The sequence below is a fragment of the Anolis sagrei genome, chromosome 11 (assembly GCF_037176765.1).
Source record: "Anolis sagrei isolate rAnoSag1 chromosome 11, rAnoSag1.mat, whole genome shotgun sequence".
Taxonomy (NCBI): domain Eukaryota; kingdom Metazoa; phylum Chordata; class Lepidosauria; order Squamata; family Dactyloidae; genus Anolis; species Anolis sagrei.
Window position 1 is genome coordinate 32,971,844 of NC_090031.1, and position 26,723 is coordinate 32,998,566.

General features: G+C 46.0%; 1 protein-coding gene across 3 annotated transcripts in view; it reads right to left on the reverse strand.

Moving 5' to 3' along the window:
• Positions 1 to 26,723, reverse strand: part of SRRM3 (serine/arginine repetitive matrix 3) — an 84,831-nt gene that overhangs the window by 23,034 nt on the left and 35,074 nt on the right. For all 3 annotated transcript variants that reach the window (XM_067472165.1, XM_067472167.1, XM_067472166.1), the window contains exons 4-12: positions 16,656 to 16,757; positions 12,628 to 12,762; positions 12,436 to 12,516; positions 10,481 to 10,510; positions 8,615 to 8,683; positions 6,622 to 6,657; positions 4,627 to 4,677; positions 2,728 to 2,832; positions 2,189 to 2,366 (exon numbers count right to left, since the gene is read on the reverse strand). In XM_067472165.1, the coding sequence (XP_067328266.1) occupies positions 2,189 to 2,366; positions 2,728 to 2,832; positions 4,627 to 4,677; positions 6,622 to 6,657; positions 8,615 to 8,683; positions 10,481 to 10,510; positions 12,436 to 12,516; positions 12,628 to 12,762; positions 16,656 to 16,757 (787 nt within the window). The remainder of the gene's footprint in view (positions 1 to 2,188; positions 2,367 to 2,727; positions 2,833 to 4,626; positions 4,678 to 6,621; positions 6,658 to 8,614; positions 8,684 to 10,480; positions 10,511 to 12,435; positions 12,517 to 12,627; positions 12,763 to 16,655; positions 16,758 to 26,723) is intronic.

Genomic DNA, 26,723 nt, shown 5'->3' on the forward strand with positions numbered 1-26,723 from the left:
GCTCATATCCTCCGGCCACCCGCCCCAACCCACCTTTCCCTGCTTCTGCCAAAGAAGAAAATGGAACATTTACGTTACTACCTTTCAGACGGGAGGCTAAAGAAAAACACAGAGTGGGATTAAAAATAATAATAATATTTTTTCCGGCAAAAAAAGAAAAAAAAGAAAGAGAAGTCTCGTCAAAGAGCACCCGCCACAGTCGTCAATACCCAAAGGAAAGGGGGCTGATCAGGTGGAAAAAGAACGGGACAATTTGTGGCGTTGATAATCCCAATGAGTGCTAGATCAATTCTGGGTATTAGTGGGAACTTCCGTACGATCTGAGATATGGAGCTGCCCTACCGCTTGTTTCCAAACCAGGATTGAATCCAGCCTCCCAAGGAGCTCTCCGAGGTTCTGAACCAGATTCTAAACCAGCTTCAGGACCTTGGAGAGCTCCTTTGAAATGGGCCCCAACCTTGAGTGACTATTCTAGCATCCACTATTTACGAGCACAACCCAATAGGGAAATGTCAATTTGTTGGGTGATTCGAGACATATAGTTATGCTGAAACCATCACAGGGTTTTCTAGGACTGGATGGTGTGGCATGTTAGGGTCGTCCAATGGGATTTCATACCGAGCTGGAATTTGAATCTGAGATTTGGAGCTGCTCCACTGATCATTTCCAAATCAGGATTGAATTCATCCTCAAAAGGAGCTCTCTGAGGTCCTGAACCAGATTCCAAACCAGTTTCAGCACCTTTGAGAACTCCTTTCATTCAAAATGAGACATGGTGCTACCTCAACGCTCGTTTCCAAACTAGGATTGAATTCATCCTCCCAAGGAGCTCTCCGAGGTTCTGAACCAGATTCCAAACTAGTTTCAGCACCTTTGAGAGCTCCTTTGAAACACTGAGAACTTTAGTTCAACATGAGATATGGAGCTACTTCACCGCTCGTTTCCAAACTAGGATTGAATTCATCCTCCCAAGGAGCTCTCCGAGGTTCTGAACCAGATTCCAAACTAGTTTCAGCACCTTTGAGAGCTCCTTTGAAGCGGGCACAGAACTTGAATGGATTCACCAGTGCCAGCTTTTTACGAGCACAACCCAATAGGGAAATACCCATTTGTTGGGTGATTCGAGACATTTTTGAGCTATGCTGAAGCTATCACAGGGTTTTCTGAGGCTGGACTGTGATGGCATGTTAGGCTCATCCAATGGGATTTCATACTGAGCTGGAATTTGAATCTGAGATTTGGAACTGCCCCACCACTCATTTCCAAACCAGGATGGAATTCAGTCTCCCAAGGAGCTCTCCAAAGTTCTGAACCAGATTCCAAACCAGTTTCAGCACCTTAGAGAGCTCCTTTGAAGCAGGCCCAGACCTTCGGTGGCCCCTAGATCCCAGATCAGTTGACAGCCTCTAGGTCAGAGGGGCAACCCACTCTTTTCAGCTCCAAAGGAGCTCTCAAAGGTGCTGAACTCATGGAAGAATACAATTCAGGACTAGGATTGAATTCTGCCTCCCAAGGAGCTCTCCGAAGTTCTGAATTGGATTCAGCATCTTAGAGAGCTCCTTTGAAGGGGGCCCCGACCTTAGGTGGCCCCTAGATCCCATATCAATTGGCAGCCTCTAGGTCAGAGGGGCAACCCACTCTTTTCTGCTCCAAAGGAGCTCTCCAAGGTGCTAAACTCATGGAGGAATACAATTCAGGACCTTGGAGAGCTACGCTTCCCATCGTCCTATCTCCTGGCCTCTAGCAATCAGTGGGTTTCTCCTAAATCTGTTTGGGGGTTGAACCTTGAGAGTACTCAATGCGAAAGCTGCTGACTTGGAGGGAGGTATTTAAAAATGGCAGCGTGAGCAATAGGGACGTTCGGGACATACACCCCACATTTCATGGTAAGCCATAACCTCGGCGAAACCACAACCCTTCTCTCCCCAGTCTTACAAAGGGAAAGGGGGAGAGGAAATGTAGCGCGTGGAAAAATAAATGATTTTGGAGGGATGTAAGCATCCTCCCCAATGTTTAGTTTTCCCAGGCTCTTCAGAAGGGCAGGGAGAAAGGGAGGGTCTCCATAGGAATCGAGAGACCCCATTCTTTGTGAATCTTGGAAGAAGGGAGTGATGGGACGGGCAAGGACGGGCGTCTCTGGGGAAGGAAGGACGGGGTTGAACCGAAACGGAGACGGAAGCGTCCGTACCTCCTGTTTTCTCTCCGCAAGGGCCCCGTGGCTGTGGCGTCCGTTCTGGGCACCGCCCTTGTGCCCGTTCTGGTGCGGGGTGGCCGATCGACTGTGGCCGGTGCAGGACGAGGACGGGCTACGGCTGGACCGGGGACTGGTGGCCTTCGGGCCTCCCTCTCTGTAGCCAGGGCTCAATCTGCGGGGGAAAAACGGACAGAGAAAGAGGGTCGTTCCTTCTTCCGTGGGTCCAGGTTGACCTTCATACGCAGCTGTTCACCATCTCTCAAATCACAGAGTTGGATGGGTGAACACTTTCGATAATACATCTTCTAGGAAGTGAACGTGTCCATGCTCTGATTGGTTGAGAATGGACACAATGGCGACTGCAATTCCCAGAACCCTCTCTTACGGTTTGTCTTATTTAAAAAAATGTTATGGTAAAAACTTTAAAAAATCTAAAAAAATCAATAAATTGGTGAATTGTTCTGAAACTTGAGATTGATAACCTAGGACCAAAAATTGTATTGAATCGTGTAATCGCATGAGGGCGAGCTTACCTGCTGGTTGACTTGCAGTTGCTGTAGTTGGAAGAGAGAGAGGTGCTGCGTGAGCTGCAGCTGCTGCGTCGGTGGGACCGCCGGGTCGAAGACTCGCTGTGGGACCTGGAAGGGGACGGAGAGGAGCACGGAGGCATTGAAGAGCCAGGGAAGGCCTAGCAGCAGGGCCTTTTTGGTGGCTGCACAATATGGTCTTGCCAGGAAAACTTATTGAATAGTTAAGTATTCTTAACACCATTCCCTAAAGGGCCGGGCTTTAGCACAGCGGGTTAAACCACCAGCTGCAGAAAATCTTCCTGATCGAAAGGTCGACAGTTCAAGCCCGGTTTGGGGTGAGCTCCCAATTGTCAGCCCAGCTTCTGCTCACCTGAAAACAGCAATGTGAGTAGATAAATAGGTACCGCTTTGGCAGGAAGGTAATAAAAAGCACCCATGCGGACATGTTGGCAATTTGATTGGGAGAGTGTCTAAAGACAACAAAGATGGAGCGACAGCACCACCTTGTGGCCGGAGTCAAGAACAGCCTCCAGATACCAGAGATGGAAAAAGATGGAAAGACTTCACCTCTGTTTATGTACTGTCTGTCTTAGTTAATTGTTTAACGGAATTGTTAATTAGTTAATTGTTTAACGGAATACATTCCAATTAAACAATTAAATAATAGTTGAATTGTTTAATTGGAATGTATTGTCGAAGGCTTTCATGGCCGGAATCACTGGGTTGTTGTGGGTTTTTTCGGGCTATATGGCCATGTTCTAGAGGCATTCTCTCCTGACGTTTCGCCTGCATCTATGGCAAGCATCCTCAGAGGTAGTGAGGTCTGTTGGAACTAGGAAAATGGGTTTATATATCTGTGAATGACCAGGGTGGGACAAAGGACTCTTGTCTGCTGGAGCTAGGTGTGAATATTTCAACTGACCACCTTGATTAGCATTACATTGCCTGGCAGTGCCTGGAGCAATCTTTTGTTGAGAGACGATTAGATGTCCTGGTTTGTCTACAGACACACCAAGAAAATCCAACAAATGCTTCGTTCAGCAAAGGACAAGAGGGATCCTCTCACCTCTGCAGGAGTCTACCGTATACCATGCAGCTGTGGACAAGTCTACAGAGGGACCACCAAACGCAGCATTGCCCAGACACGCATCAAGGAACATGAACGGCACTGCAGACTAATCCAACTAGAGAAGTCAGCCATAGCAGAGCACCTGATGAAGCAACCTGGACACAGCATATGATCTGAGAACACAGAAATGCTGGACCACTCTCACAACCACCATGTCAGACTACACAGAGAAGCCATTGAAATCCAGAAGCATGTGGAGAATTTCAACAGAAAGGGACCATAAAAATGAACAAAATCTGGCTACCAGTACTAAAAAACTCTAAAATTAGAACAGCACAACAACAGAGAGGAAACAAACAAGGACATCTAATCACCTCTCAACAAAAGATTGCTCCAGGCACTGCCAGGCTATCAAATGCTAATCAAGGTGGTCAGGTGAAACATTCACACCTAGCTCCAGCAGACAAGAGTCCTTTGTCCCACCCTGGTTATTCCACAGATATATAAACCCTTTTTCCTAGTTCCAACAGACCTCACTACCTCTGAGGATGCTTGCCATAGATGCAGGCAAAATGTCAGGAGAGAATGCCTCTAGGCCATGGCCATATAGCCTGAAAAACCCCACAATGTTTGCCGTATATGTGTGCTATAGTCGACCCGGAATCCCCTCAGGGAGATAGGGTGGAATATGAAGTATATTATTATTATTATTATCATCATCATCATCATCATCCCATTGATGCAGTGGGTCTCCTGTAGTAAACTAGGAGTAGGTTGAAGCCAGTGTGGTCACTCCCTGCACAGTTTGAAGGGGGAACTTAGAAGGAACGCACCTTTTCCGGTCTTTGTTTTTCTCTTTCCGTTTGCTCTTGGGACTCCTGGACCTACAAGAGAGAGAGAGAGCGGAAAACTGAACACAGAAGGAAAAAGAGAACCCCAACTTCCAGAATCTTTTATGGAACCCAGAAGGAGGATCTTCCACAACCTTTGCTGCCAGTTGCAGCGGATCGGAAGAATCGATATTTTCAAAGTCTTCACCAAGGGAAAGCAATACACAATAGAAGAGCCAGAGTCCAAAGAAAAACTAGGTTTTGGATGGAGTTTTGTGGGTTGTTGGAATACTGGCTCTCGTCTCGGCTTAAACTGAGCTCTCCGAGGAGAGGTGGGAAATGAATGAAAATTATTAAAATATATTATTATTATTATTATTATTATTATTATTAATACATACACATTGTAATGTAATTTTTGTTTTTTGGCTTTTTAAGTCTCTTCTGCTGTGTTTTCCAGTGTTTTTATGAGTGATGGTCACTTGTTAGCCTGATGGGTGTATTGGGTCCAAATTTGGTCTCAATTCATCCAGTGGTTTTTGAGTTATGTTAATCCCACAAACGAACATTACATCTATCTATCTATCTATCTATCTATCTATCTATCTATCTATCTATCTATCTATACTAGCTGTACCCACCACGCGTAGCTGTGGCCAACCTTCCCTCCCTCTTTCTTTCCTTTCTTTCTCTCTTTCCTTCCTTCCCTCTTTTTCTTTCCCTTCTTCTTTCTTCCTTCTCTAGCTGTTTCTTTCCTTGCTTCCTTTGCTCTTTGGTTCCATTTTCCTCCCTCCCTCCCTCCTTCTCTCCTTGCTTCCCTCTCTCTTTCCTTACTTCTTTCACTTTTTATTTCCTTCTCTCCTTCCTTCTCTACCTTTCTTTCGTTCCTTCTTACTCTCCTTCTTTCCCTCTTTCTCTCCCTCCTTCTCTCCTCTCCTTCATTCCTTCCTTCCCCCTTTCTGTGTATATGTGTTTTGTGTGTGTATATATGCATATATGTGTGTATATATTTGTATATATGTGTATATATGTGTGTTTGTGTTTATATGTGGTTTTGTGCATGTGTTATAATGTATTTGGGGGGGGGGGGGTTGGCTTTTAAAGTCCCTTCTGCTGTGTTTGCCAGTGTTTTTATGAGTGATGGTCACTCGTTGGCCTGATAGGTGTATTGTGTCCAAATTTGGTGTTAATTCATCCAGTGGTTTTTGAGTTCTGTTAATCCCACAAACAAACATTACATTTTTATTTATATAGACTAGCTGTCCCCTGCCATGCGTTGCTGTGGCCCACATGGGGGTTCTGTGTGGGAGGTTTGGCCCAATTCTATTGTTCATGGGGTTCAGAATGCTCTGTGGTTGTAGGTGAACTATAAATCCCAGCAACTACAACTTCCAAATGTCAATATTCTATTTCCCCAAACTCCACCAGTGTTCACATTTGGGCATATTGAATATTTGTGCCAAGTTTGGTCCAGATCCATCATTGTTTGAGTCCACCGTGCTCTCTGGATGTAGGTGAACTACAACTCCAAAACCAAAGGACACTGCCCACCAAACCCTTCCAGTATTTTCCGTTGGTCATGGGAGATCTGTGTGCCAAGTTTGGTTCAATTCCATCGTTGGTGGGATTCAGAATGCTCTTTGATTGTAGGTGAACTACAAATCCCAGCAACTACAACTCCCAAATGACAAAATCATTTTTTTGAGTGAAGGACATACATTGGGTTGTTAGGTGTCTTGTGTCCAAATTTGGTGTCAATTCGTCCAGTGGTTTTTGAGTTCTGTTAATCCCACAAACGAACATTACATTTTTATTTTGAGATATATATTTACGTACACACACATTATTATTACTATTGATATATTTTATATTTTACTATTATTATATTTTTGGCCACAAGCGGGCACCATCCCCTTCTCCAGAGATGGACCTAGAGAAGGAGGGAGACCATGAAAACTGGAGAAGAACAAAGGAGGAATGGAGGCTGTTCATCCTCACCTGTGTCTCCTCTTCTTCCGGGATCCAGATGTAGACCTGGCGCACAATCAGCAAGATGGAAACAGAGAGAGAGAGGGAGAAAAATATGGAGGAGATGCTCATCTGTTTCAAAGCCATTTCCCCAATGTTTGGTGATGTCCCAGCAAGATCCACTGTTTTGTTTGTCCATGTGAAGCCTTCCAATGTTTGCTTATAGCCCTGTCCTCCAACCCTTCAATGGCTTCTCTTCTTGATGCAACCATGGTAAAACCGTCCCTTGTTACAAGTCCTATTTTTGAACTCTTCGAAACTAGAGCTCTGAGCTCTGCGAGTGCAGCATTTTCCCGAATGAAGCAGAGAGTGTTTGAGGACCGAGATAATCCGTAGGGATACCAAGGTGCTTGTCTATAAAGCTATTGTCCTCCCAACCCTGCTCTATGCCTGCAAAACATGGACTGTCTACAGACGTCACATGCAACTTCTGGAACGATTCCATCAGCGCTGCCTCTGGAAAATCCTGCAAATCTCTTGGGAAGACAAGCGGACAAACGTCAGCGTGCTGGAAGAAGCAAAGACCACCAGCATTGAAGTGATGGTCCTCCAACATCAACTCCGCTGGGCCAGCCACGTTGTCCGGATGCCTGACCACCGCCTCCCAAAGCAGTTGCTCTACTCTGAACTTAAGAATGGAAAACGGAATGTTGGTGGACAGGAAAAGAGATTTAAAGATGGCCTCAAAGCCAACCTTAAAATCTCTGGCATAGACACTGAGAACTGGGAAGCCCTGGCCCTTGAGTGCTCCAGCTGGAGGTCAGCTGTGACCAGCAGTGCTACAGAATTCGAGGAGGCACGAGTGGAGGGTGAAAGAGAGAAACATGCCAGGAGGAAGGTGTGTCAAGCCAACCCCAACCAGAACCGCCTTCCACCTGGAAACCAATGCCCTCACTGTGGGAGAAGATGCGGGTCAAGAAGAGGGCTCCACAGCCACCTACGAACCCACAAGGAAATGCATAATGGAAGACCATCTTACCCATCCAACGAGGGATCGCCTAAGGAAGGGGAACTAGAGATATCTAGAAGTTTTCACACGGAAAACATGATGCAACAGCTCTGGCCCGAAGCTGAGCACCAACTCTTTGGAGGCATCTCAGGGACTTCTGATTTTCAACCATTTTGCAGCCATCTTTTGCAGCCAACCTGATGGTATCTCAAGACACTTCCAAAAGTTGAATGTAGGGCCTTTGAGGCATATAGGACTTCTTCTCATGCTCAAGGCTCTATATGACCCAAAGGCCCAACACTCAGTCTTCCACCTTGGAAGAGTTGGAGATATTGAAGGGACTAGGACTACGGTAATAGTGGAAAACTACCAGCCAGGGCTAGAGAGGGTTAGCTAAAGCAGATAGCTCAGTCAAGGGAAGAGTTCAAAAGGAAATGCCTAGTAACAAGCAGGAAGCGGGGGAGAGGGGAATTGGAGGAAAAGCAGGCACAGGAATAGGGATAACAGCTGACACTAAGAAGAGAACGAAGAAAGAGATAGAGATGAGGCACAAATTAGAGAAAATAACCTGGGAGACTTTGAAACTGAGCTGCGTCTTAGTATTGTGTGGCGCATTTTTCTCGTTCACCCGGCAGGGTGATGTGATCAAATAAACCTGTTGAACAATCTTTTTGTTTCCAGGGTTTGATGGGATGAAAGGATCCTGGAGGTTTTGGGGCTACTTGATAAGAAAGGGCCATGACAGAGGGGGCCCAACAATACTAAACTTTTGGGCCTCTCAACATCCTTTGATGGATATGAGGCTTTGTAGTCCAAAACAAACCCTCCTAGGTCCGAGTCTATAGTGACCTTGCTTAGACTCCTCCCCTTATGGATCGGGATTTATTCCATCTTTCCTCCATTTACCCTTCTGCTAGAGGAGAGGGAAGTTGTAGTATAGGAAAGCACTGGATGGGAAGGGAAAAGGGGAGGAATGATCCTCCAGAACAGAAGCCCCCACCTAGACGGACTTACCTCTCCCTCCGGTGTTTTTTCCCTGTCTTTTTCTTCTTTTCCTTCCGGACCGAGGAAGAGCTATCTCCACTGCAAAGAAAAAAGGCGAGAGAGCAGTCAGTTGAGAAAGGAAGAGGACGGGTCAAGCATTGATCAACACCAAGGGAAGTTCAGACATATTGAGAAAGGTTGAGTTTCAGAAGCCCCATGATCCCCCCCCCCCCCGAGAAATACTAGGTGAAGTGGCCCACTGTGATGTCACTGGGAAAGAAAAGTGACGTGTGTATGAGGAGAAGGGAGGGAGGAAAGGAAAGAAAGAATGGAAAAGGAAGGAAGGAAGAGAAAAGAAAGGGAGAAAGATATAAGAAGAGGGCAAGAAAGGAAGGAAGGAAGGAAGGAAGGAAGGAAGGAAGGAAGGAAGGAAGGAAGGAAGGCGGGTGGGAGAAAGGAAGGGAAGGGAAGGGAGAGAGAAAAAGAAGGGAAGAGAAAGGAAGAGAAAGGAAGGGGAGGAAGAACAAGAAGGAGAGGAAAGGAAGGAAGGGAGGAAGGAAGGAGGGAGGGAAGGCGGGCAGGAGAAAGGAAGGGAAGAGAAGGGAAGGGAAGGGAAGGGAAAGAGAAAAAGAAGGGAAGAGAAAGGAAGAGAAATGAAGGAAGGGGAGGGAGAAGGAGAAGGAGAAGGAGAAGGAGAGGAAGGAAGGAAGGAAGGAAGGAAGGAAGGAAGGAAGGAAGGAAGGAAGGCGAGTGGGAGAAAGGAAGGGAAGGGAAGGGAAAGAGAAAAAGAAGGGAAGAGAAAGGAGGAGAAAGGAAGGAAGGGGAATGAGAATGAGAATGAGAATGAGAAGGAAGGAAGGAAGGAAGGAAGGAAGGAAGGAAGGAAGGAAGGCAGGCAGGCAGGCAGGCGGGAGAAAAGAAGGGAAGGGAAGGGAGAGAGAAAAAGAAGGGAAGAGAAAGGAAGAGAAAGGAAGGAAGGAGAAGGAAAGGAAAGATAGAAGGAAGGAAGGAAGGAAGGAAGGAAGGAAGGAAGGAAGGAAGGAAGGAAGGAGGAAAGAAAGAGAAAGAAGGAAGGGAGGCAGGCAGGCGGGTGGGAGAAAGGAAGGGAGAGAGAAAACGAAGGGAAGAGGAAGGAAGGGGAATGGGAAGGAGAAGGAAAGGAAAGGTAGAAGGAAGGAAGGAAGGAAGGAAGGAAGGAAGGAAGGAAAGAAGGAAGGAAGAAGGAAAGAAAGAAAGAACAGTGGGAAAGCTGTATGAGAGAAAACAAGGGAAGAAGAACAGAAAGAAAGAAAAGAGAGAGGGGGAAGGTATGAGGGAAACAGAGGAAGAAAAGAAAGAGCCAGAACGTTGCCATGGAGGCATTGTGAGGAAGATTTTCTCAAAGCTGGCGAAGGGAGAAAGTAGGTGGGCAGAGCTCCAAATGACACCCAGGAAATGCTGGGATATATATTAGTGTGTGTTGTCATTGGCGGCATCCTTTCCAAAGCCAGAACAAGCTTTCTCAGAAATGTTGTTGGTTTGAGGAGGCATTGTGGGGCCCAAGCGGTGGCAAGAGGCCCAGGTGGTGACGAGGAGGAGAAGGAAGAGAAAGGTAAAGAGGGCGAGGAGGGAAGGGGAGGGAGCGTCCCTACTTCGCGGAATTTCACTTATCACGGATGCTCCTGGAACATAACACCCGCGATAAGTGAGGGACCACTGCACACACATACACATCTCCAAGGTCCTTCACTGAGGAGACCGTGCATAATGTTATGCCCACAGTTAGTGTGGCAGTTGGACAATGCTGCTCTTAGCTGATGGAGATGTTCCACAAGCATCAAATACAATTGTATGGAGGACACACAATAGGGATCCATGCACAATATGAAGTCTATTCCGAGAAGGAATGTGACTCACCTGCGTTCTGATCCCGGCTTCCGTTTCTTGCTGTGGTCGGAAGGAAAGAAACAGACAAAGCAAAAGGTAAAGAGCAATTCTTCATTTGCTGCAGGGAGATCCCTAGGTTCTCTATTTATTATTATTATTATTATTATTGTTATTATTATTATTAACTTTATTTGTACCCTGCTACCATCTCCCCAAGGGACTCGGTGCGGCTTACATGAGGCCGAGCCCAAACACAACCAAAGCAATAAAACAACAATGCAAGCAATTAAAAACATAGACAATAAAAATACACAACATTATCAAAAAAGCAACACATAATTAAAACAGTGGGAAGGCCAAATTTAGAGTTAAAATTGGAAATAATGTTGGGCCATGAACGAAAGGTGACACTAGTGTTTGTAGAGGGCATACAAGCAGACTCAGGGAAATGTAAAGTGCTTTGGAGGACAAAGTGCTATGGGATTTCATTATTCCGGGAAGGCACACTGGAACAGCCACGTCTTCAAGCTCCTCCTGAAGACTGCCAGGGTTGGAGCCTGTCTGATGTCTTTAGGGAGTGAGTTCCAGAGTCAAGGGGCCACCACTGAAAAGGCCCTCTCCCTTGTCCCCACCAAACGCGCCTGCGATGCTGGTGGGATTGAGAGCAGGGCCTCTCCGGAAGATCGAAGGGATCGTGTGGGTTTGTATACAGAGATGCGATCACGTAGGTAGGCGGCTCCCAAACCGTTCAGGGCTTTATAGGTAAGAACCTGCACCTTGAATTGAGTCTGGTAGATGAATGGCAGCCAGTGGAGTTCCTTGAACAGGAGGGATGTCCGCTCCCTGTAAGGAGCCCGTTAACAGCCTGGCTGCCACCCGTTGGATCATCTGAAATTTCCGGGCCGTTTTCAAGGGCAGCCCCACGTAGAGTGCATTACAGTAGTCCAGTCTAGAGGTGACTAAGGCATGGACCACCTTGGCCAGATCCACCTTCCCGAGGTATGGTTGCAATTGGCACACAAGTCTTAGTTGTGCAAAGGCCCTCCCGGCCACCACCAACGCCTGATCCTCAAATGTAAGTGAAGAATCCAGGAGGACCCCCAAACTGCGAACCTGTGACTTCAGAGGGAGTGCAACCCCATCTAGCACAGGTTCCCACCCTATACCCCGATCTGGTTTACGATCGACCAGGAGGACCTCTGTCTTGTTGGGATTAATCTTCAGCCTGTTTCTCCTCATCCAGACAGCCACAGCGGTCAGGCACTCGTCTAGCACCCGAGGGGCTTCCTTGGAGTTAGGTGGAAAAGAGTAGTAGAGTTGTGTGTCATCTGCATAGAGATGGCACAACTCCAAAACTCCGGATGACCTCTCCCAGTGGTTTCATGTAGATGTTAAAGAGCATGGGAGACAGAATGGAGCCTTGCGGGACCCCACAGGTCAAAGGTCAGGGGTCCAAGCAGGTGTCTCCCAGCTTCACCAACTGGGATCGACCCTCCAGGAAGGACAGGAGCCACGACAAAGCCGTGCCCCCAAGGCCCATCCTGGAGAGGCGTCCCAGAAGGATACCATGATCGATGGTATCGAAAGCCGCTGAGATGTCCAAGAGAACCAACAGGGTCACTCTCCCCCTGTCCAGCTCCCTGTGGAGGTCATCCACCAAGGCGACCAAAGCTGTCTCGGTGCCATGGCCAGGCCTGAAGCCAGACTGTGACTGGTCCAGGTAGTTGATGTCATCAAGGAAGTTCTCCCAAGACTAGACCACCCTGAAATGCTGCAGATAGATCCCTAGGTTCTGGACCACCTTTGTAGGCTACCATAAGCTCTGAACATATTTGAGTTGGGAAGCTAAGCAAGGATAGGCCTGGTAAGTGTTTGGAGGAGAGACTGCTAAGAAGAAAGAACAGGTATAAACAGACATAGTCAACGATTGACCTCTCAATGCTGGGTGGGAGGCCTATGACTCTCCACTGTTCTGGGTGACTCACCGGCTCCGGCGATGACCCGATTTCTTCTTCTTCTTCTTTTTCGGAGGGGGAGAGGTGGAGCTACTGGATCGCCTCTTCAGCCTATGAGGGAAGAGGAAGAGGAGGGTGGTCGCATTGGCCAAGTCTTTGCTTCTGGAAGCCATACATGGCCATGGCCTTCCAGATTCCTGTAGGGCACCTGGAACAGCTTACCTGTATTCTCGATGACTACTGTCATCTTGGTAACAGTCGCTTGTACAGTCCCACTGAAGCGGGCAACCTTCCCCATATTCGGCGTACTCTCTCGCATACCCTTCTCCATCCTCTGCATGATGGTTTTCTATCATTCTGTCCAAGGAAAAAAGGAGGAGGAGAAAATGGAGATGAGGATGATAGAGAGGGAGATGATGGAGTTGGAGGAGGGGAAGAAAGAAGAGGAGGAAGAAAAAATGGAGATGGAGAAAGAAGGCGGAAATGGAAATAAGGATATAGAGATGATGGTGATGGAGGAAGGGAAGGGGGAGAAGATAGGGATTATGGGGGATAGGAAGTAGGAAGAGGAGGAGATGGAGTTGGAGATGACAAGTATGAGAATGATGATGGAGGATGAGAAGAAGTAAGAACAGGAGGAAATAGAGATGTAGGAAGAAGGAGAAGGAGATGGAGATGAGGATGATAGAGATGGAGATGTTGGAGTTGGAGGAGGGGGAGAAGGAAGAGATGGAGATGGAGAAAGAAGATGGAGATGGAGATAAGGATGATAGAGATTATGGCGATGGAGGAGGAGAAGAGGGAGAAGATGGTAATGATGAGGATGATGGAGGATAGGAAGTAAGAACAGGAGGAAATTGAGATGATGGAAATGGAGATGGAGATGATGAGGATGATGGAGGATGGGAAGAAGTAAGAAGAGGAGGAGATAGAGATGGAGGAAGAAGGAGATAGAGATGAGGATGACAGAGATGATGGCGATGGAGGAGGAGAAGGGGGAGAAGATGGTAATGATGAGGATGATGGAGGATAGGAAATAAGAACAGGAGGAAATTGAGATGATGAGGGTGAGGATGGTGGAGGATGGGAAGAAGAGGAGGAGATAGAGATGGAGGAAGAAGAAGGAGATAGGGATGAGGATGATAGAGATGATGGACATGGAGGAGGGGAAGGAGGAGGAGAGGGAGTTGATGGAGACGAGGATGGAGGAGGGGAAGGAGAAGGAGGAGAATGAGATGATGCAAATGATGGAGTTGGAGGAAGAGGAGGAGATGGAGAAGATGGAGATGACAGAGATGGAGAAAGAATGAAGAGAAGAAAAGGAGATGGAGGACATGATGGAAATGAAGGAGATAGAGATGAGGATGGTGGAGATGACAGAGATGGAGAATGAGGAGGAGGAGGAGGAGATGGAGATGATGGAGATGGACAATGAGAATGGGGAGGAAGAGAAGGAGGAGGAGATGATGGAGATGGAGATGATGATGATAGAAATAGAGAATAAGAATGAGGAGATGGAGATGAAGATGGAGAAGGAGAAGGAGAAAGAAGAGGACGAGGAAATGGAGATGGACCATGAGAATGGAGAGGAAGAGAAGGAGGAGGAGATGATGGAGATGATGATGATAGAAATAGAGAATAAGAATGAGGAGATGGAGATGACGATGATGATGGAGAAGGAGAATGAGAAGGAAGAGGACGAGGAAATGGAGATGATAGCGATAGAGATGGAGAAGGAGGATGAAGAGGAGGAAGAGAAGTACTTTAAACACTACAGGAACATATACACCTATGTATAAGTAAACTTAAATATACATGTACACACATATAGGTCTTCTTAAGCACTCCTTCGTTTTGTTTGTGGGGCCTTTGACCCAAGATCTGCCGGTTGGTGTTGAATGCCTTCAAGTGGCCTTTCACTCATGGTCACCCTATGAATGACAGAACTCCAAGGATGACGTATTTCTGGTGTCCATTGTTAGAAAGGCTCAGTATAAAGGTAACCCGTCTATACATAGAAAATTGATAATACGTCTGTATGTTTGTACCACAAGGGCTCCTCCACGGCTTGATGGATCTTGAGCAAACATGGTAGACTTATTCTTTCTGATCTAACTTAAAATACGGGCAGGGTGTCAATTTATAATTCCACCCCTTTTGTGATATATGTTTCGTTTTTAACGTGACCTACTATGTGCGGCTGCAGTGCTCAGGTGCAACCTGAAGAGGGCAGTATAGAGATAGAAATGCGAAGAGCATTCCCTGGAGATGTTCAGAGGGCCAGAAAAAATGGGAGAGAGCTGGAGAAGGGAGAAAGGAGGCAGGAGGGAAAGGAAGAAGGCATATCTGGGCAATGCAAGGTATATACTCTACTGTGTAAATAAATAGGATGCGATTCTGTCCCTTTTTCCTCTATGTGATTAATATCAATTACGACATCAGTATCAACTCTTTTCTTTGTCTCTTCCAAAGGAGGAAATACAGAGACGAGACTGCCGGAAGAGGCAAACACCCTTCAGCGGGCGACGGCCCCACGAGGCATTGCTCTCTCTTTCTCAGGCATCGTAACCCAATTACCAGCTGAGTGAATAATTGGCCGTTTTAAAGGAAATGAACCCCGGGATATTTTGGCTCAGCGAAGGAGACAAGAAAGAGAGAAGGAAAATAAAATGTGTTTGAGAGACAGCGCCGGGGAGCGCTTTGAGAGACGGACTAGATTGACAAAACGTTTGGGGGAGAAACAGAAGCTGGGTGGCCATCTGTCAGGAGGGCTTTGATTGTGTCTTGATTGTGTCTTCCTGCTGGGCAGAAGGGAGTCAGGCTGGATGACCTTTGTTTGGGGTTTCTCCAGCTCTATGATTCCACAAAATGCAGCCTTGCAAAGTGGACCATGTTGAATCCTGGATGCTTCCTTAAATTAAGCAGAGGCTGAATGGCCATCTGTTGGGAGGGTTTTTATTATGTCTTCCTGCATCACAAGGTGTTGGATTGGACAGCCCTTGGGGTCTCTCCCATCTCTATGACTCTATGTTTTAGAGGCTGGGTGGCCATCTGTAAGGAGGGGTTTGATTGTGTTTTCCTGCATAGCGAGGGGTTGGACTGGACAGCCCTTGGGGTCTCTTTCATATGTTTCACAGGCTGGATGGCCATCTGTAAGGAGGGCTTTGATTGTGTCTTCCTGCAGAGGAAGGGGTTGGACTGGATGGCCCTTGGGGTCTCTTCCATCACTATGATTCTATGTTTTACAGGCTGGACGGCCATCTGTAAGGAGGGATTTTATTGTGTCTTCCTCCATAGCAAGGGGCTGGATTGGATAGCCCTTGGGGTCTCTCCTATCTCTATGACTATGTTTGAGAGGCTGGATGGCCATCTGTAAAGAGGGCTTAGATTGTGCCTTCCTGCATAGCAGGGAGTTGGGCTGGAGAGCCCTTGGGGTCCTTCCATCTCTATGATTCTATGTTTGAGAGGCTGGATGGCCATCTGTAAAGAGGGCTTTGACTGTGCCTTCCTGCATAGCAGGGGGTTGGACTGGATGGCCTTTGAGGTCTCTTCCATCTCTATGATTCTATGTTTGAGAGGCTGGATGGCCATCTTTAAGGAGGGCTTTGACTGTGCCTTCCTGCAGACAAGGGGGTTGGACTGGACAGCCCTTGGGGTCTCTTCCATCTCTGTGATTCAATGTTTTACAGGCTGGATGGCCATCTGTAAGGAGGGCTTTGATTGTGTTTTCCTGCATAGCGAGGGGTTGGACTGGACAGCCCTTGGGGTCTCTTCCATATGTTTCACAGGCTGGATGGCCATTTGTAAGGAGGGCTTTGATTGTGTCTTCCTGCAGAGGAAGGGATTGGACTGGATGGCCCTTGGGGTATCTCCTATCTCTATAACTCTATGTTTGAGAGGCTGCATGGCTATCTGTAAGGAGGGCTTTGATTGTGTCTTCCTGCAGAGCAAGGGATTGGACTGGACGATCTTTGGGGTCTCTTCCATCTCTATAATTCTATGTTTTACAGGCTGGATGGCCATCTGTAAGGAGGGCTTTGACTGTGCCTTCCTGCATAGCAGGGGATTGGACTGGACAGCTCTTGGGGTCTCTTCCATATATTTTAGAGGCTGGATGGCCATCTGTAAAGAGGGCTTTGATTGTGCCTTCCTTCATAATAGGGGGTTGGACTAGATGTCCTTTGGGGGGGTCTCGTCTAACTTTTCTATGATCTTCCCAACTGGAGAGGAGCAAGGCATTTGGTACTCACATCTGGCGCCCGTGCTGGTCTTCGCGGGTGAGCACCCCTTCCTTCTCCATCAGCATTTGCCGGAAGGTCCCAACCTTCTGCCGGATCTCCTCTTCCGAATACCTGGAAGTCCAAGACAAGGGAGACAGGGAATGAGAGGCAGCCAGGGAGACCCCTTTCCCTACTACAGGCCACCCCCAAGTTGCAAACATCCAACTTGGAAAGTACTCACGAGTAACAACTGGGCTGAGACAACAGGAAGTGAGAGAGATTTTGTTAACAAGGATTTATGGGCCCATTGGCCTGGCTTCGGTGGTTTTCGAGGTTCATTAACTCTGAGTTATGGGCCCAGGGTCAAAGGCAGGAAAGAAACCTGTTGTAAAGATCATCTGGGGTCAATCCACTAGGATTTATAGCCAGGTTGCAGTTCTCTGGGTTTTTTTTTCCCCTTTTGGACTGCAATTCCCATTTCCCATTAATCCTTTCCAGCTATATGCTGCCCACTTGTGGCTGCATCTCAATATTGCATACATTTATCCTTAGAGGCCAGGAGCTAATCCTTTCTATTGATACACTGCACCCTTGTGGCTACATCTCAGCATTGCATAAATTCATCCTTAGAGGCCAGGAGCTAATCCTTTCTATCAATACACTGCATCCTTGTGGCTGCATCTCAGCATTGCATACATACATTCCTAAAGGCCAAGAGCTAATCCCTTCTATCTATACACTGCCCCTTGTGGCTGCATCTGAGCATTGCATACATACATCCCTAGAGGCCAGGAGCTAATCCCTTCTATCGATACACTGCCCCCTTGTGGCTGCATCTGAGCATTGATCCCATACATTCCTAAAGGCCAATGGCTAATCCTTTCTATCTATACACTGCCTTCTCATGGCTGCACAAGAGCATTGCATACATTCATCTCTAGAGGCCAGGAGCTAATCCTTTCTATCAATACACTGCACCCTTGTGGCTGCATCTCAGCATTGCATACATATATTCCTTGAAGCCAGAAGCGAATCCCTTCTAGCTATATGCTGCCCCTTGTGGCTGCATCTCAGCATTGCATACATACATTCCTAAAGGCCAAGTGCTAATCCTTTCTATCTATACACTGCCCTCTTGTGGCTGAATCTGAGAATTGCATACATACATCCCTTGAGACCAGGAGCTAATCCTTTCTATCTCTATACTGCCCTCTCATGGCTGCATCTCAGTATTGCATACATTTATCCCTTGAGACCAGGATCTAATCCTTTCTATCTCTATACTGCCCTCTTATGGCTGCATCTGAACATTGCATATATACATTCCTTGAGACCAGTAGCTAATCCTTTCTATCTGTATACTGCCCTGTTATGGCTGCATCTGAGCATTGCATATATACATCCCTAGAGGCCAGGAGCTAATCCTTTCTATCTATACACTGCCCCCTTGTGGTTGCATCTGAGAATCGCATACATTCATCTCTAGAGGTCAGGAGCTAATCCTTTCTATCTATACACAAGAGGGCACTCTATACTGCCCTCTCATGGGTGCATCTCAGCATTGTGTACATACATCACTAGAAGCCAAGAGCTAATCCTTTCTAGCTATACGCTGCCCCCTTGTGGCTGCATCTGAGCATTGTGTACATACATTCCTAGAAGCCAGCAGCTGATCCTTTCTGTCTATAAACTGCCTCCTTGTGGCTGCATCTCAACATTATATACATTCATCCTTAGAGGCCAGGAGCTGATCCTTTCTATCTATACACAAGAGGGCACTCTTGTGGCTGCATCTGAGAATCACATACATTCATCTCTAGAGGCCAGGAGCTAATCCTTTCTATCTTTACACTGCCCTCTTGTGGCTGCATCTGAGCAATGCATAAATACATTCCTTGAAGCCAGAAGCTAATCCTTTCTAGCTATATGCTGCCCCTTCTGGCTGCATCTGAGCCTTGCATACATTCATCTCGAGAGGCCAGGAGCTAATCCTTTCTATCTATACACTGCCCCTTTGTGGCTGCATCTGAGAATCGCATACATTCATCTCTAGAGGCCAGGAGCTAATCCTTTCTAGCTATATGCTGCCCCTTGTGGCTGCATCTGAGCCTTGCATACATTCATCTCTAGAGGCCAGGAGCTAATCCTTTCTATCTATACACTGCCCCTTTGTGGCTGCATCTGAGAATCGCATACATTCATCTCTAGAGGCCAGGAGCTAATCCTTTCTATCTTTACACTGCCCCCTTGTGGCTGCATCTGAGCAATGCATAAATACATTCCTTGAAGCCAGAAGCTAATCCTTTCTAGCTATATGCTGCCACTTGTGGCTGCATCTCAACATTGCATACATTCATCCTTAGAGGCCAGGAGGTAATCCTTTCTATTGATACACTGCACCCTTGTGGTTGCATCTGAGCATTGCATCCATACATCCCTAGAGGCCAGGAGCTAATCCTTTCTATCAATACACTGCATCCTTGTGGCTGCATCTCAGCATTGCATACATACATTCCTTGAAGCCAGGAGCTAATCCTTTCTAGCTATACGCTGCCCCTTGTGGCTGCATCTGAGCATTGCATACATACACTCCTATATGTCAAGAGCTAATCCTTTCTATCTATACATTGTCCCCTTGTGGCTGCATCTGAGAATCGCATACATACATCCCTAGAGGCCAGGAGCTAATCCTTTCTATCTATACACTGCCCTGTTGTGGCTGCATTTGAGCATTGCATACATACCTCCCTAGAGGCCAGGAGCTAATCCTTTCTATCTTTACACTGCCCTCTCGTGGCTGCATCTGAGCATTACATACATACATTCCTAGAGGCCAAGAGTAATCCTTTCTACCTATACACAGCCCTCTTGTGGCTGCATCTGAGCATTGCATACATACATTCCTATACGCCAAGAGCTAATCCTGTCTATCTATACATTGCCTCTCGTGGCTGCATCTGAGAATCACATACATTCATCTCTAGAGGCCAGGAGCTAATCCTTTCTATCTTTACACTGCCCTCTCGTGGCTGCATCTGAGCATTGCATACATATGTCCCAAGAAGCCAAGAGCTAATCCTTTCTATCTCTAAGCTACCTTATAGTTATATTTTGATTTTTACATATATGTATTTTACATGTTTTATGACAATGCATGTTTAGAGAGAGTCAGGAAAGAAATAAATCTATTATTGTTGTTGTTGTTGTTGTTGTTGTTGTTATGACATAGAGTGAGATACAAAGTGGATCATATTCAAAAATGGATTGGTCCGCACACTTTGTGTTTGGGATAAGTGCTGACAGGACAGCTGGGTGGCCATCTGTAAGGAGGGGTTTGATTGTGTTTTCCTGCGTAGCGAGGGGTTGGACTGGACAGTCCTTGGGGCAATTGGAATCCAGAACCATGGAAATCTGGGCTCGAAACCTTGAGTAGATGCCCTGACCATGGTCACCACAGGCCTTTCCGACAGCCAATGGGAAGCCGCCAAGGCCCTGTCAATCACCTCCCAGCCGTGGCTGATAATGATCGGCAAAGGGCCGAGCCTTTCTTCTGGTTTTCCGAACCTGTTGGGAGCACCCCAGGCTCCCTCCTAATGAAGGCATCAATAATTCCTTTTCATCTGACTTCAAAGGGTGCCGGGCCACATGTTTTTTTTGGAGTGACTCATTACAGGCTCAAGCTCATAAGATACAAGGAGTAGGAAAAACAGATGCAGAAAGAAGAGACTTTGGGGATTCCAGTTCCTAGGAGATTTGGAGTCACTTTTCAGAACATGGCCGTTCGGATCCATTTCCAGATTACTCTGAAATCTGGACACTTTTCAGACTCTGCCTTTGTCTTTTAGGAAGTATTATTATTATTATTTGGTGGCCATCTGTCAGGAGGGATCGGATGGTGTCTTCCTCACGGCTGGAAGGGGTGGGACTGGATGTCCCCTGGAGTCCCTTTCAGCTCTGGGATTCTATTATTATTATTATTAGTAGTAGTATTATAGCTTTGATGGCCATCTGTCAGGAGGGATCGGATGGTGTCTTCCTCACAGCAGAAGGGGGTTGGACTGGATGTCCATTGGGGTCCCTTTCAGCTATGGGATTCTATTATTATTATTATTATTATTATTATTAGAGCTTTGGTGGCCATCTGTCAGGAGGGATCAGATAGTGCCTTCCTCATGGCAGAAGTGGGTGGGACTGGATGTCCCTTGGGATCCCTTTCAGCTCTGGGATTCTATTATTATTATTATTAGTAGTAGTAGTATTATAGCTTTGATGGCCATCTGTCAGGAGGGATCGGATGGTGTCTTTCTCCTGGCTGAAGAGGGTTGGACTAGATGTCACTTGGGGTCCCTTTCAGCTATGGGATTTTATTATTATTATTATTATTATTATTATTAGAGCTTTGATGGCCATCTGTCAGGAGGGATCAGATGGTGCCTTCCTCATGGCAGAAGTGGGTGGGACTGGATGTCCTTTGGGGTCCCTTCCAGCTCTGGGATTCTATTATTATTATTATTAATATTATTATCATCAGAGTTTCAATGGCCATCTGTCAGGAGGGATCGGATGGTGTCTTCCTCATGGCTGAAGGGGATGGGACTGGATGTCCCTTGAGGGTCCCTTCCAGCTCTGGGATTCTATTATTATTGTTATTATTGTTATTATTGTTATTATTATTATTATTATTATCAGAGTTTTAATGGCCATCTGTCAGGAGGGATCGGATGGTGTCTTCCTCATGGCTGAAGGGGATAGGACTGGATGTCCCTTGGGGTCCCTTCCAGCTCTGGGATTCTATTATTGTTTGTATTATTATTATTATTATTAGTAGTAGTAGTAGTAGTAATAGTAGATCTTCAGTGGGCCTCTATGAAGAGGGATTGGATGGTGTCTTCCTTCTGGCTGAAGGGGGGTTGGACTGGATGTCCCTTTGGGGTCCCTCTCTGACAACTTGAGGATTCTATAATTGTATTCTTATTAAGGAGAGAATGGGTGGACATCTGTCAAGAGGGATCAGATGGTGTCTTCCTCCTGGCTGAAGGGGGTTGGACTGGATGTCCCTTTGGGGTCCCTCCCTTTCACCTTGAGGATTCTTTGATTGTATTTTTATTAAGGAGAAACTGGGTGGACATCTGTCAAGAGGGATTGGATGGTGTCTTCCCCCTGGCTGAAGGGGGTTGGACTGGATGTCCCTTTGGTGTCCCTCCCTTCCAACTCCTGGATTCTTTGATTGTATTCTTATTAAGGAGAGACTGGATGGACATCTGTCAAGAGGGATTGGATGGTGTCTTCCTCCTGGCTGAAGGGGGTTGGACTGGATGTCCTTTTGGGGTCTCTCCCTTCCAACTCTGGGATTCTTTGTATTCTAATTAAGGAGAGACTGGGAGGACATCTGTCAAGAGGGATTGGATAGTGTCTTCCTTTATGGCAGAAATGGGGTTGGACTGGATGGCCTTTGGGGGTCCCTTCGATCTGTAGGATGCTATCCCCTTCCCTCCCTCCCTCCTTCCTTCCTTCCTTCCTTCCTTCCTTCCTTCCTTCCTTCCTTCCTTCCTTCCTTCCTTGCCTCTCTTCTTCCACATCAGGAGGGCAGTCACAACATGAAAACAGTCTGTGGCTTTGAGATGTTTCAGGAGGCTTGTCAGATAAAAGGGAGCCAGCGGAGCGAGAGAAAGAGAGAGACAAGAAGAGAAGGCAAGAAGGAAGGGGCTGCCTCATCGTCGTTAAATCCTTGCCTTTTGAAATATACATCAAGATCCCATCGTTTTCGGGGGGAGGAAAACCCGCCACCGAAGAAAAGCAAAAATATCGTATTTAGTGATGGCTTTGGATGACAACGACTGATTTTTTAAAATACCCTTGATGTTTAATTCTGTTTCAATTTTTTGTATATGAGTCTCCCTGTGGAGAAAAAAAGGGGTAGAAATAATAATAATAATAATAATAATAATAACAACAACAACAACAACAACAACAATTACATAAAATTTTGGTACAATTTTAAATGACTTTTTCAAACCTGGGCAACTCCAGGTACCAAAGCTAGTATGTATTTATGTGTGTATGTATATATGTATGTGTATGTGTGTGTGTGTAGATATATATATATATATATATATATATATATATATATATACATACATACACACACACACACACACACACACACTAGCCATCCCCTGCCACATGTTGCTGTGGCCCACTCTGTTGGACATAGGGGTTCTGTGTGGGAGTTTTGGCCCAATTCTATCGTTGGTGGGGTTCAGAATGCTCTTTGATTGTAGGTGAACTATAAATCCCAGCAACTACAACTCCCAAATGTCAAGATTCTATTTCCCCCAAACTCCACCAGTGTTCACATTTGGGCATATTGAGTATTCGTGCCAAGTTTGGTCCAGATCCATCATTGTTTGAGTCCACAGTGCTCTCTGGATGTAGGTGAACTACAACTCCAAAACCAAAGGACACAGCCCAACAAACTGTTCCAGTATTTTCCGTTGGTCATGGGAGAACGGTGTGCCAAGTTTGGTCCAATTCCATTGTTGGTGGGGTTCAGAATGCTTTTTGATTGTAGGTGAACTAGAAATCCCAGCAACTACAACTCCCAAATGTCAAGATTCTATTTTCCCCAAACTCCACCAGTGTTCACATTTGGGCATATTGAGTATTCGTGCCAAGTTTGATCCAGATCCATCATTGTTTGAGTGCACAGTGATCTCTGGATGTAGGAGAACTACAACTCCAAAATCAAAGGACACAGCCCACCAAAGCCTTGCAGTATTTTTTGTTCGTTATGGGAGAACTGTGTGCCAAAGTTTGGTTCAATTCCATTGTTGGTGGGATTCAGAATGCTCTTTGATTGTAGGTGAACTACAAATCCCAGCAACTACAACTCCCAAATCTCAAGATTCTATTTTCCCCAAACTCCACCAGTGTTCACATTTTTATTTATATAGACTAGCTGTCCCCTGCCACGCATTACTGTGGCTCACATGGGGGTTCTGTGTGTGAGGTTTGGCCCAATTCTATCGTTGATGGGTTCAGAATGCTCTGTGGTTGTAGGTGAACTATAAATCCCAGCACCTAAAACTCCCAAGTGTCAAGATTCTATTTTCCCCAAACTCCACAAGTGTTCACATTTGGGCATGTTGAGTATTTGTGCCAAGTTTGGTCCAGATCCATCATTGTTTGAGTGCACAGTGATCTCTGGATGTAGGAGAACTACAACTCCAAAACCAAAGGACACTGCCCAACAAACCCTTCCAATATTTTCTGTCCGTCATGGGAGATCTGTGTGCCAAGTTTGGATCAATTCCATCGTTGGTGGGGTTCAGAATGCTCTTTGGTTGTAGGTGAACTATAAATCCCAGCAACTACAACTCCCAAATGTCAAGATTCTGTTTTCCCCAAACTCCAGCAGTGTTCACATTTGGGCATATTGAGTATTTGTGCAAGTTTGGTCCAGATCCATCATAGTTTGAGTCCACAGTGCTCTCTGGACGTAGGTGAACTACAACTCCAAAACCAAAGGACACTGCCCACAAGACCCTTCCAGTATTTTCTGTCCGTCATGGGAGATCTGTGTGCCAAGTTTGGTTCAATTTCATCATTGGTGGGGTTCAGAATGCTCTTTGATTGTAGGTGAACTACAAATCCCAGCAACTACAACTCCCAAACAAGTGAAGGACATACATTGGGTTGTTAGGTGTCTTGTGTCCAAATTTAGTGTCAATTCGTCCAGTGGTTTTTGAGTTCTGTTAATCCCACAAACGAACATTACATTTTTATTTATATAGATATGAATCCTAGGGTTAGAAGTTACTTTAAGGGCCATCCAATCCAATCCCTTTCTGCCAAGCAGGAAAAGCACAATCAAAGCACCCCCGACAGATGGCCACCCTCTCCTTAACAACAACAGCAATAATAGTAGAACTATAGTATCCCTTCCAGGTTTTCCCCTCCGTTTCGAAGGAGCTCTCCAAGGTGCTGAACTCAATTTCTAAATGGATCCAGCACCTTGGAGAGCTCTTGTAAAAATAGCCCAAACCTGCGCCACCAACACAATTATTCCGCCCATTAACTGCATTCCCAGAAACCCCCGGGTCATCTCTCTTGAGGTTTCAAATAGGCCAGAGGGAAGGTCTCCGAATGCATACATACACGCCTAGAAAAAACCCCATTTTGGATAGCAAAACGTGCCATTGCTTTCCCTAAAATGCAAGGATGTAAGGAAGAGGAAGGAGAGAAAGTATGAGGGAAGGAAAGGAAAGAAAGGGAAAATGGGATTGGGAAAGAAAAGGGAGTAAATAAGGGAAGAGAAGAAGGAGGGAAGAAGGGAGAAGGAAGGAAGCAAATGGAGGGGAGGAAAGAAGAGAAAGGAAGGGAATGGTACAAGAAAGGGAAAAAAAGAAGGGAAGAAAGAAAGAAAAAAAGAAAAAGAAGGGAAGAGAAATTAGAAGGAAGGAGGACAAAAGAGAAATGGGCAAAGGTGTAAAGGGAAAAAATAAAAAGAAGGGAAGAGAAAGGAAGAAAGAAGGGACAAAGGAAGGGAGGGAAGAAAGAAAGAAAAAGAAGGAAAGAGAAAGTAGATGGAAGGGGAAAGGAAAAAAGGAGAAGGAAACAAATGGAGGGAAGGAAGGAAGAGAAAGGAAGGAAGGGAGGGAAGGAAAGAATGGCACAAGAAAGGTAAAAAAGAAGGAAGGAAGGAAAGAGAAAGGAAGGGAAGAAAGAATGGACGAAGGGAGGGAGGAAAGAAAGAAAGAAAGAAGGAAGGAAGGAAGAGACAAAAGAGAAATGGGGAAAGGTGTAAGAAAGGGAAAAAATAAAAAGAAGGGAAGACAAAGGAAGAAAGAAGGGATGAAGGAAAGGAGGGAAGAAAGAGAGCAAAAGAAGGAAAGAGAAAGTAGACGGAAGGGGGAAAGAAAAAAGGAAAGGAGGAAAGGTGTAAGAAAGGAAATAAGAGAAAGAAGGGAGAGAAAGGAAAGGAAGAAAGAAGGGTCGAAGGGAGGGAGGGAAGAAAAAAAGAAAATAGAAGGGGAGAGGAATGAGGGAAAGAAAGATGGGAGAAAAGGAATAGAAGGGGAGAAAAAGGAAAAAGAAAGGATAAAGAAAGGGAGGGAAGGAAGGAAGAAAAAAGGGATGGGAAATGAAAGGTGTAAGAAAGGGGAAAAAAGGAGGAGAAAGGAAAAGAATAAAGAAAGGGTGAAGGAAAGAAGGTAAAAAGAAAGAAAAAGAAAGGAAGAGAACAGAAAGTAAGAGGGCGGAAGGTGTAAGAAAGGAAAAAAAGAAAGAAGTGAAGAGAAAGGAAAGAAAGAAAGAAAGAATGGACAAAGAGAGGGAGGGAGGGAGGGAAGGAGGGAAGAAAGAAAGAAAGAAAGAAAGAGGAGAGAAAGGAGGGAAAGAAGGAAGGAAGGGAGGGAGGGAGGGAGGGAGGGAGGAAGGAAGGAAGGAAGGAAGGAAGGAAGGAAGGAAGGAAGGAAGGAAGGCAGGCAGGCAGGCAGGCAGGCAGGAAAGAAAGGGAGGGAGGGAGCGAGGGAAGAAAGAAAAAAGGGATGGGAAAGGAAAGGTTTAAGAAAGGAAAAAAGAGTAAGACGGGAAGAGAAAGGAAAAGAATAAAGAAGGGGCAAAGGAAGAAAGGAAGAAAGAAAAAGAAGGGAAGAGAACGGAAAGAAAGAGGACGGAAGATGTAACAAAGGAAAAAAGAGAAAGAAGGGAAGAGAAAGGAAAGGAAGAAAGAAGGGACAAAGAGAGGGAGGGAGAGAGGGAGGGAAGAAAGAAAGAAAGAAAGAAAGAAAGAAAGAAAGAAAAGGGGAGAGAAAGGAGGGAGGGAGGGAGGGAAGGAAGGAAGGAAGGAAGGAAGGGAGGGAGGGAGGGAGGGAGGGAGGGAGGGAGGGAGGGAGGGAAGAAAGAAAAAAGGGATGAGAAAGGAAAGGTGTAAGAAAGGAAAAAAGAGAAAGAAGGGAAGAGAAAGGAAAGGAAGAAAGAAGGGACAAAGAGAGGGAGGGAGGGAAGGAAGGAAGGAAGGAAGGAAGGAAGGAAGAAAAAAAGGGGAGAGAAACGAGGGAAAGAAGGAAGGAAGGAAGGAAGGAAGGAAGGAAGGAA